A 10774-nucleotide genomic window follows, 5' to 3' on the forward strand; every position below is an offset into this window, starting at 1 on the left:
AGATGTATGTATCACACGCTCAATAAAGTTAGTAATAGGTAAAAGTGGTTCAGTTACAAGGCACATGGTTGGTGTGATAAGAACAACTTTCAAAAATGACAAAGCTACCAGGGGGAAAGAGGTTGGAGTTATCACCAGGAGGAGGGGATGCCAGCAAAGGGAACATATTGTATGTTATCATCTAGGCTAGCGTCGTACACAATATTTTTAGGGAACACAACAGAAAATATATTCTGGGTACTGAAAGCACAGATGTTCATTTTCATCACAAAAAGCACAGAAGTAGTCTTACATTCATCCATACACACGAAAGCATAGAAAATTCCAAACACATAAATATTGGGAGCACACCCAACCACAAACAAAAGCTATACACTGACATATGTCAATCCACCACTCTTGCTGCCGAAAGCGAAGACGCAAGGTCTTCACTTACCAGAGTTGCGTGGCGGAGCCCAAGCAACCGGTTGCGCATCGATAACTTTCCCTCCCTTCTTGCCCTTGGAGTCAGCAGCAACAGGGGATGCAAGCCCTAGAACCACGACATGGCCAGTAGATGGTGCTGCAGGTGGTACTTGAGCCGATGGCGCCGCTGCCGATGCTTCTGGTGCGGCAGGTGGAACTTGAGCAGATGGCGCCGCCGCCGATGCTTCTGGTGCTGCAGGTGGTAGTTGAGCCGATGGAGCCGCCGCCGATGCTTCTGGTGCCGCAGGTGGAACTTGAGCTGATGCCACCGCCGCTGAAGCATCTAGTGATGGAGGTGCAGCTTCACCCGTAGGAGCCAATGCTGGTGCAGCTTGAACTGTTGGAGATGCTTCAATAGATGGTGGCACTTGTGGATTCGCACCAAAGATGGCATCAAGCCCAAGAGAGCAGCTGGGTGGCGTAAAATCACCATAGGCTATATACACATCGGCGTCTTCTCCAGCTCCAGGGGTGCTCGACTCCAACACAGGGTCAACTACTGCAATAAACACCAAAAGTAACACACAAAATGGAAAAAATTCATCAGATAAACATGAATGGACATTGTATTTGTTAATGTCAGAACATTAACATGAGTTATCATGGCTTAAACAGACAAGTTATCAACAGAAAAAAGTGAAGTTACCAACCTGGGGCCGCAGGATTCTGGGCATCATTCTCTTGACCTTCAGCTATTGTCGTATCAATAGGCATATTGACTCGGGTACCTCCCACAACTTCTTCAATGAAACAAACGGCTGCAGTGGAAAAAGATTAAACACATCGTCAACATAAATCATCACTACATACAAGAAAAAAAGGTGATGGGAGACATAAATAACCTATAGCTTCACCTTCATCATGCCCTACATTGGCAACGACTTCATCTTCACCTTCACCAGCCTCAGCCGCGCTGGCGATATCTTCACCAACAACAGTAACAATGGTCGCTGCAGCGAGCTGATCTACAGGGTCATCAGAAACACCAGCTGATGACGCTGCAACAGCATTAGATGCGCCCAAGCTAGCTGCTGCTGCTTTATCAGAAGCTAACGAACCACCCGTCGCATCAAGTACTTCGACCGCGGACGGAGACGTTGCCGTGGGCGATTCATCAAGATGGATAACTTCTGTTGTCTGCGATGATGTTCTCTGCGGCAATGCTGCCCTTAGTCATGGAGAAGATCTGGTCTTGGCGAATTGCACCTTTTTCATAGCGGTTTTATCTTTTGAACGACTGAAATATGGGTACACAAGAGTAGTAGTGAGATTACACATGTTGTTAAACTTAAGTTACCACATGTTACCAACAAAAAAAGTTGTCACATACTTCAGGTGTAAATAACTTCCAGGGAAAAAATTACAAAGTTATCAAGGACTAGCAATATAAAGTTATCAAATGATATGAACAAAAAAACCAGCATTTTGTTTTGTATTACTATAAACAGAAAATAACTTGGTGCAATGAATAAGAATGTACGTGGGAAATGCAAACAAGAAAGGTATGTAAATACCTTTTTCCTGATACACTTGGCGAACCCTTAGCAGCAGCAACTTGTTTCATAGGTGCACTGCATGAAAAAAAATAACCAAATGTTACAAGCACAAATAGTTACCAAGATTGGTAAGTGTTAATTATCAGGAAGGCATAATCGAGTTATCAATGTTCATCAAAATAAGTTATCAGACAAAAAGAACAAAATTACCAGCGTGTTGGTAGGTGTAAAACCTAACTATAGTTTCAGTGCACATGAAAATAGTATAGAAAAACAACAAAGAACTACTGAACATAAACGAAAGTAAGAGGTGTAGAAAAGAATGTGAATACATTTTTACTGGTGCAATCTCTGAATCCTTAGCAGCAGCAGCTTGTTTGCCAGGTGCCCTGCAAGGGAAAACAAGGTTAATCAGAACAGGAAAAAAAAGAGAGAAGTTGCTAAAAAATATGAGCAAGCTAATTATGGGGATGAAACTACCCAAACTACCATACTCAAACAACTGGATTTACCATGTTGTATCAGGCACAACATTAATAAAAAACCATGGAAAAATCATTCACCTGCGTGGAGCCTCCTTCTGCATGGTGGATAGTGGGACGGCGACGCCATTTTCCTTTTCAGCCACACGTATACCAAGCTCCTGGACCACAACTTTCTTCATAGTTAAATGAGTTTCAGCAACTGACGGTGCATTTGGTGAAGACGGCCTTTGCGATGGGCTGGGGGGCACAACTGGTGAAGTTGGACGGAGCGGCACAGTTGGTGAAGCTGGACGGGGGGTGATGATAGCCTCGGTTTCTTCCGCCTATGGTAAGCCAAAAAATTTAGAAGCTAAGAACCACACCGCTTGACAGAAGATTCAGTGACCGCCTTAGCTTGCATGTTTGTCAAATCGCGCTAGCTAAGCCCTCCATCACCTGATCCGACTGATGCTGCGTGAGAGGTGCCAGTGAGCATGATCTAAGACTCATTAAGGTTCTCATTGACAGTACGGACAGGCGTGTCTTCAACATTTGGTGTTGTGCTCTCATGAGCTTTGACAGTTGCATCATCCAGATGTGTGGTGTCATCATCAGCTGGCCCGTTGCGCGTAGCTACATTCGCGGTACCACTGCCTGAAGCAACGAAAGGATCCTTACGGCGACGACGAACAACTCGACAATCCATATCATCACCACCATCATCATCATCGGAGTCAGCATCATTACCTCCGTGGTACTCGTCATCACTATCAGAATCATCAGCAATGTTCTTTCCGGGGCTTTCTAATCGCCTGCCTTGTGATGAGCGCGTGGTCCTTGCCGTCGTACGAGCAGCAGAAGAAAGAACATCCAATCCAGCGTCTAGCTGACATGAGGCATCTGAATGGCCCTCATCATCCAAAGCGGTGAATGATTGCACAAGTTCGCCTAGTATGACAGCCATGGCGGACGTGAATCGAGCAACTATCTGAGTAGATTTGGAAAATTTCTGCTCAATAGAAAAATGCAAAAAAAGAAATAATAAGTTATCACCAAAATGCAACAGAAGTTATCAGGAGTTCACAAAAAAGCACACACATGAACAATACCAAACAAATGTATCGTGTCATTGCAATAAACACATGAATGTATTCATGATTTAACAAACATTCAGTCACCATGAAAAATGAAGTACAATATACGACAAAGCTAAAATAGCACAATTAGATATCAGCAAAAACTTATGTTATCAAATACTTTACAAAAAGAATCATCACAGTAATGCAACCAAGTTATCAAGATATTTGAGAATATATGCTGTCATTAAAAAACAAAAAAAACATGATGGCATGAGTTTCACATCACAAAGTTATCAAGGCATTGTAATAAGAATTATCACAAGGTTGCAACAAAATTATTAGGGACAATTCCATTTCTCCCCCTAACTTGAACCCACACCTGGCATTTACCCCTAATTTTTGAGTATGCTCAAAAATACCCCTCTTCTGTCTGGTACTGTTATAGGAATGCCCTTCCGTGCCATTTCCGTCAGGTCAAAGGGCTTTGACCGTCTCCATGGCGTTTCTTGCACAATTATACCCCTCCTTACAAGTGGGGTCAATCAGAAGAAAAAAAAATAAAGCCCTGTCAACAGGGACTAGTCAAATTAGCGTTGGGGGCCCACATGTCATTGTCTCTTTAAGATATTATTACCTGTATTTGTTACTAAGGGCCCATGGGTCAGTGTAATAATTAACAGAGAGGGTTAGGCTAATTAAGCAAGTTTTTAACGATAGTGGTTAAACACCGGCGCGTGCACGAAGGCACGGAGGCGACGTACACGAGGATGCCGGCATTCTAGGTGCTGCAGAGTCATCTGGCGAGGCTGCTGGCCCGAATCCAGACGGAACCTGGGTGGACGGAGAGCGTGGGGTGGCGGGGGACGGGCATCAGTGAGCTCGAGCAGCGGCGACGAGGGTAGTGGGCGGCGGAGCATGGAGCTTGCAGGAAGACGTGCTCGGGGTCGTGCGGCTCCAAAGAAACGACAAGAATGACTTCAGGAAACCCCAAGGAACGCGAGAAATATGGTGTAGAGACCGGGGGCTCACCATGGCCGGAGATCGGCCGCGGCGGCGATGGACCGGAGCCGAGGAAGAAGGAAAGGGGCGCCAGCGATTAGGGCTATCCCGGGCCAACCCCTTCGGCGAGAAGACAAATTTAACTATGGCAAAGATCATGGACGCGATTTTTGAGCTCTGGGAGCCCGTTTGCCACACGCATGAAAGACGACGCCGACGGAGTTGGGGAAGAGAAGAAGTGCGCCGTCGATGCCGAGCCTTGGGGCCTCCCCTCTCTGATTCCTTCCGCCAGGGCAGCTCCCTTGTCGTGGCGAAGCATTATCCCTCTCCAAATGGTTGGCCGTGGGTTGGACCACGACGGCGCCCCGCCATGACCGCGCATCTGTTGAGCAGAGCAACGCTTCCCTTGGCCCCCGAGGGCAGGGCTCATCTCTCTAGGGTGCGGCAGGACGTCGCGGTCTCGCTATGGTCATCTAGGAGCGCTCCATGGCCGCGAGTCTCCGGCGATGGCCGGAGCCCGAGATCCTCTCTTTCGTTTCCTGTGCGCCGGGAGGTTGAAGGAGGGCGTCAATTTTTTTTCTACCGAATGGCCCCACTTGTAAGGAGGGGCATAATTGTCCAAAAACGCCGTGGAGACGGTCAAAGCCCTTTGACCCGACGGAAACGGCACGGAAGGGCATTCCTATAACAGTACCAGACGGAAGAGGGGTATTTTTGAGCATACTCGAAAATTAGGGGTAAATGCCAGGTGTGGGTTCAAGTTAGGGGGATAAATGGAATTGTCCCAAATTATTATCCTTTATAGAGCATATGCCACATTGGGAAACAAAGAACAATATATTATGGCATTACTTAAGAGTGTAAAGTTGACATCAAAAGAGAGTTACCACATTGAGTGCAACAAATAAGTTATCAGCCTATATATGAAAAAACATAGAATAGCAAAAAAAACAAAAACGAGGTTACATGCACACCTCCTGACTGCAGCTTGGGGCAGCATGAACATGCATAAACTTATCAAGACCTTCCAGACCACCAAACAGATAGAAATTCATGCAAACTCAGGCTTCAACTGCAAAAAAATGTAGTGACAAGTCAGATAAGTAATAACAAAAAACAATGAAAAGAAAATGCAATTGCAAGCAGTGTGTGAACTGAAAACATAGATATAGATTACCGGTAGTTTCCTGAAAGAAACTTTGTCAGCCTGAACATCCTTGTTGAGGACAAGAGTTATCAGCTTCTTCGTCTAGACATTGATAGGAAAAGGACCATCAGGCAATACGATGCCGAGTCCAAAAAGATCAATCGCATGAATGTACAATAGCTGATAAGAAAAATACAAGCGTCATGGTAAACACGAACAAAATCAAAGACAAAATGACAAAAAGACGACAAATGACAAGAAAGAAGATAAGAGGAAAGCATCATCACTTACATTGTAGAAGAGAAGGCAACCCCTGGTAGGCTTGCGTTTCAGTAGCGCCCTTTGTAATTCGTCAGCAATGAATTTGGACCAATTGAGATTTTTAATACCATTGATGTCACGTTGCAAGTTGAACAAAGAAGCTGAAGTTCACCGAATAGAACACAAAAACTATGAAAGTTACCACACTGACATACATTAAAATTATCAGGCACACAAGAAAGAAATGACAGAATTATATAACCACTTACCAGCACAGCATACCATCTAGGGCTCACTTTGTTGGAGGTGGTCGGGGCAATGATTGTATTCCCCGCAAGAAAAAGCCACATACGCTTGAAAGTATCATCAGCATTTTCAGAACCCTTTATGAGATCAACAAGATCAGTCATCTTAGGGGCATATCCAAGTTCGCCAAACAACTCAAGCCCTAACTCAACATCAGCTTCTGTAGGGAGGTTGTAAGGGACATCCTCCCCTCCACGCGGCACGCCCATAACACGATGCACATATTCCTCATTAACCGGAAGCCTGCCCCGCCCTGGTACGACCACCCCACGGGAATCGGGATTGTACAGATCAGCAAGCCACACACTGAGATTGTTGAAGAGATGGTCACACTGGATATTCTGAAGGCTTGTGAAGTCCATCTCATCAATGGCAACCTTCCTGTCATCATTCATGTCTTTGCAAGCTAAAAGAAGCGAACTGGATGAGGCTCTGTTCCGCGGAGGAGGGCACTTCGCCTTTTTCGAAGGAACCTCATCAATCCCATCACCATCTCCTTTGCGCTTCCTCGGCATTGTGTCCTGTCACGTAGGAACGAAAAACACAATAAAGCACTGAACATTGGAATGAAACCATTTACAACAACATACAAACACAATGAACATGGTAAATAAAGCACTGAACACATGATAAATCGGCCAATGTGCTGCCGGTAAGCACATAATCAACATACTAACTGATGATAAACCTAGAAATGTTCCCATGGTAACTCAAACGCAGTCATGCTGGTAGGTACAAAAAAATACCAACCACTGAAATTGTATGCACATATATCATCACTGGTGAAAAACAACACTGTTACACTACTGGTAATTTGGGCACATTGTCACTGGTAAGTATAATCCCACGGTCATGGTAATTAATAGCACGTACAAAAACTGGTGAATACAGAACTGTTGGGCTACTGGTAAATTAGGCACAATGACACTGGTAAGTACAATACCATGATCCTGATAACTAATAGCACAACGACACTGATAATCGAAGTTTACCAGCATGACCCTAATCAACAACAACAAATGTCAGGGTTGCTGTTCAAAATACACATAACCTAGATATATCTGGCACGAGGGCAACTAGTGGGGAAATTTCAGGGTTGCTGTTCAAAATACACATACACTACTGCACATCATAATCCACAACCACATATGTCAACAGAACGAAAACCCATGGGAAAATCCATGGAAAATTAAACCTGCAATCCGCCACGAAAACCTATACACCACCCACCCGTTGACCAAATCCACACGGATTGAACCAAAATCCGAGCATGCTTCTACACGTAGACTATACGGATGACCTAATCGACCCTAATATCATCAACAACCCGCGCAGATTCGAAGGGGAAACGGATAAATCCGCGGTGGGACGAATGGGATAAGCAACAGGGAAAACAGAGGGCACGGGGAAATGCGTCCCTCACCTCCGTATCAGCCGCCGCCGCTGGGAGGCTGACCGCGCCGCCCCCAGGAGAACTTGCGGACAATGGAGAGATGAGTAAGGGGAGAGGGGACAGCGTCGAATGCCAACCGCAATGCGCGAAAGGGGGAGAAGTAATGCGGGCGATGAGGATGGGGGACTGGAGTTCATGCGCGCATTGGGCGAGAGGGGTGGTTCGATCGGCCCCACTTGTCATCGACGCAGACACAGTAAGGCTATGGGAAGGAAACGGCAACTCGCGCTGAGACGCTGCGAACCGTTGGATCTAAAACGGACGACATCGGATGCGTGCGGATCTGTTGCGAATTTACAGTCAGCAGGAATTTAGCTTCATCGTATTCATTAAATTTGAATGCATATAAAACTTTTACTCCCGTTACAACGCACGGGCATATGTGCTAGTAGAACATAAAGGATCATTTCAACATTTTGTAGGCCGGAGGAAGTGCGAAAGGCAACAAACAATAGGCAACCGTAACGCTGCACGATTACTTCCCTTTATTGATAATATAAAATTCCATTTTTACAGCGGATATTTTTCCTTTTTAGCCCCTTTCCAAATAGTGGAGCCTTTCCTAATTCCTAGCATCTGTCAGGATGAGATCCGTGAGCCCGGGAAAAACGCACGATCCACCAGGTAGCAATGGCCTTGGAGGGCGGTGCTGGCATTGGCAATGGCATAATCAAGCGGCCGCCGCAGAATTGCTCGGTCGCCGTGGAGACGGCCGGTCACCGCGCCGACGGGGAGACCGAGGAGGAGGACGAAGGAAAGCCATGGATCGCGAGGAAGTGGATCTCGTCGCTTGCGGTTTGCCTCGTCGCGCTGCCGTTCCTGGCGATCATGGTTAGCCGGCGAGACAGGCCGTTGCCGCTCGCGTCCGGCTGGACATCCGCGGCGACGGCAAGGACGACGTACGACCGCCGAGGTAGGAACCGCCGAGCCGATAAATGCGCCGCTCTCTTTATCTTCCTCCGCCGTCTCGTCATGGCGCGTTTAATCTTGCATGTGCCATGTTTCCGGACAAATCTATTTCACGGCGAGAAGAACTTGCATTGAACACCAAAGGCCAATCGATTGCTGATTGCCATGAAACTCATGACAGACATTGCGCATCTCGCGCTGGTGTTTAACGTAGGAGATATGCGTTACACGATGCCAAATTGGGGAGAAGATGCGCTGATTTCTCTCACGTGTTGCCTTGCAGAATCCAATCAGGACGGGCTCCTCGGAGGCCTGCTTGTCCCCTGGTTCGACGAACAATCGTGCATCAGCCGGTACCAGTCCACCTCCCACCTCAAGAAGCTGGCGCGCTCGCCGTCGACACACCTCGTGAAGCGGCTGCGGGAGCAGGAGGCGCTGCAGAGGCGGTGCGGCCCGGGCACCGAGACATACCGGCGAGCGGCGGAGCGGCTGGAGCCCCGACGAAACGGCACTGGCACAACCCATGCTGAGGACGACGACGATTGCAAGTACCTCGTGCTGGTGCCTTACCGGGGCCTAGGGAACCGGATACTGGCCATGGCCTCGGCGTTCCTCTACGCCATGCTCACCGACCGCGTGCTGCTGGTCCACAGAGGGACCTCGCTGCCCGACCTCTTCTGCGAGCCGTTCCAGGAGACGTCGTGGCTGCTGCCACCGGACTTCCCGCTCAGGGACCTGGAGAACCTGACCGGCGAGGTGCCGGAGAGCTACCGGAACCTGGTGCGGGAGTACGGCCGGGCCGCGTCCGTGTCCGAGCTCCCCTACGTCTTCGTCGACCTCGACCACGCCTGCACCTACCATGACAAGCTCTTCTACTGCGACGACCACCGGGAGTTCCTCCACCGTGCGCCGTGGCTGGTGATGAGGACGGACGGCTACTTCGTGCCGGCGCTCTTCCTGAACCCGGCGTACCAGGAGGAGCTCGACAAGCTGTTCCCGCGGAAGGACTCGGTGTTCTACCTCCTGGCGCGCTACCTCTTCCACCCGACGAACAAAGTGTGGGGACTCATCACCAGGTTCTACGATTCGTACCTGAAAAATTCGGACGAACGGCTGGGCATCCAGGTGAGGGTGTTCGACGGCGACACGCCGTTCAAGCACGTCCTGGACCAGATCCTCGCGTGCACCTCGCAGGAGCATCTGCTGCCCGAGGTGGTGGCGCAGGACCCTGGCCCGCCGGCCTCGACCGCCGGCGCGCGGTCCAAGGCCGTCCTGATGACCGGCCTGAGCTCATGGTACTTCGAGAGCATCCGGGGGAGGTACTGGCAGTCGGCCACGGCCGCAGGCGAGGTCGTGAGCGTGCACCAGCCCAGCCACGAGGAGCACCAGCTCATCGGCGAGGCCACGCACGACATGAAGGCGCTGGCCGAGATGTACCTGCTCAGCATGACCGACGCGGTCGTCACCAGCGGCTGGTCCACGTTCGGCTACGTCGGCCACGGCCTCGGCGGCCTCACCCCGTGGATCATGTTCAAGCCCGAGAACCTCACCACGCCCGACCCGCCGTGTCGCCGGGCCGCCTCCATGGAGCCGTGCTTGCACGGGCCTCCCTTCTACGACTGCAGGGCCAGGCGCGGCGCCGATACCGGAAAGCTTGTGCCGCATGTCCGGCACTGCGAAGACATGAGCTGGGGGCTGAAACTTGTTCACCCGGCCGAAATAGTACTTAACTGAATGGGCCATGTAAAATGAAAAACACTCGGATCACAAATTGACAATGAAGATCTTACTCCGTACGCAATTAGGCATGTCATTACCCCCTCGATATAAAAGAGGTAATTGCCCATTGGTGCTAAAACTTTGATCACTTTAGTGCTAAACTTGTAGCCTACAAATAAGTGGTTCGGAAACTTGCCTTAGCGATGCAAATCGTTGTTGCATAAACCTCCGACGCTGACTAGGTGTGCCAACGTGTCATGGGGCCGCAATCAGCGCCCGGAAGGTGGAGACGGGGCGTGTGGGTTCTTGTTAAAAGCCCCTAGATATTTTCTCGCTCACAAAAAAGCCCCTGGCGCGGCGGGAGAGGCATGTCCCTTCATTTTTGTACATTTTTGTACAGATGCCCTTTCATATCACAAAAAAATACATGCATTATAGCGGCTCGACTCGCCCTAGGGGAAAAAAGGAGACGATCA

The 10774-nt window shown here is 48.9% G+C and overlaps 2 protein-coding genes across 4 annotated transcripts; one reads left to right on the plus strand and one right to left on the minus strand.

Annotated features, from left to right (window-relative positions):
- Window positions 1-238: 238 nt before the first annotated feature.
- On the minus strand, window positions 239-9777 carry LOC109756120 (uncharacterized). 3 transcript variants are annotated; one of them, XM_073504920.1, is made up of 11 exons: window positions 9672-9777; window positions 6181-6738; window positions 5942-6072; window positions 5681-5830; window positions 5478-5575; window positions 2525-3434; window positions 2294-2350; window positions 1980-2036; window positions 1320-1702; window positions 1116-1223; window positions 239-964 (listed from the first exon to the last, which is right to left on the minus strand). In XM_073504920.1, exons 6-9 carry the CDS (start codon window positions 2623-2625, stop codon window positions 1639-1641), a joined length of 279 nt encoding a protein of 92 aa, XP_073361021.1. In that variant the 5' UTR covers window positions 2626-3434; window positions 5478-5575; window positions 5681-5830; window positions 5942-6072; window positions 6181-6738; window positions 9672-9777; the 3' UTR covers window positions 239-964; window positions 1116-1223; window positions 1320-1638. The 3 variants fall into 3 exon arrangements, with proteins under 3 accessions (XP_073361021.1, XP_073361020.1, XP_040251228.1); XM_073504919.1 differs by lacking the exons at window positions 5478-5575; window positions 5681-5830; window positions 5942-6072; window positions 6181-6738; window positions 9672-9777 and having other exon boundaries at window positions 2525-4060; XM_040395294.3 differs by lacking the exons at window positions 2294-2350; window positions 2525-3434; window positions 5478-5575; ... (2 more) ...; window positions 6181-6738; window positions 9672-9777 and having other exon boundaries at window positions 1980-2270.
- Window positions 8102-10420, plus strand: LOC109756161 (galactoside 2-alpha-L-fucosyltransferase-like). Its single transcript, XM_045230603.1, has 2 exons — window positions 8102-8583; window positions 8863-10420. Exons 1-2 carry the CDS (start codon window positions 8301-8303, stop codon window positions 10311-10313), a joined length of 1734 nt encoding a protein of 577 aa, XP_045086538.1. The 5' UTR covers window positions 8102-8300; the 3' UTR covers window positions 10314-10420.
- Window positions 10421-10774: the final 354 nt, after the last annotated feature.

Source organism: Aegilops tauschii, chromosome 7, assembly GCF_002575655.3.
Source record: "Aegilops tauschii subsp. strangulata cultivar AL8/78 chromosome 7, Aet v6.0, whole genome shotgun sequence".
NCBI lineage: Eukaryota > Viridiplantae > Streptophyta > Magnoliopsida > Poales > Poaceae > Aegilops > Aegilops tauschii.

Bases quoted from the DNA above. Each gene is read 5' to 3' on its own strand.
- LOC109756161 (XM_045230603.1), top strand. From the start codon at position 8,301: ATGGCCTTGGAGGGCGGTGCTGGCATTGGCAATGGCATAATCAAGCGG. The intron at 8,584-8,862 runs GTAGGAACCGCC...GTTGCCTTGCAG, and splicing joins GACGACGTACGACCGCCGAG to AATCCAATCAGGACGGGCTC.
- LOC109756120 (XM_073504919.1), bottom strand. From the start codon at position 1,179: ATGCCTATTGATACGACAATAGCTGAAGGTCAAGAGAATGATGCCCAG. The intron at 965-1,115 runs GTTGGTAACTTC...TGTTTATTGCAG, and splicing joins CCAGAATCCTGCGGCCCCAG to TAGTTGACCCTGTGTTGGAG.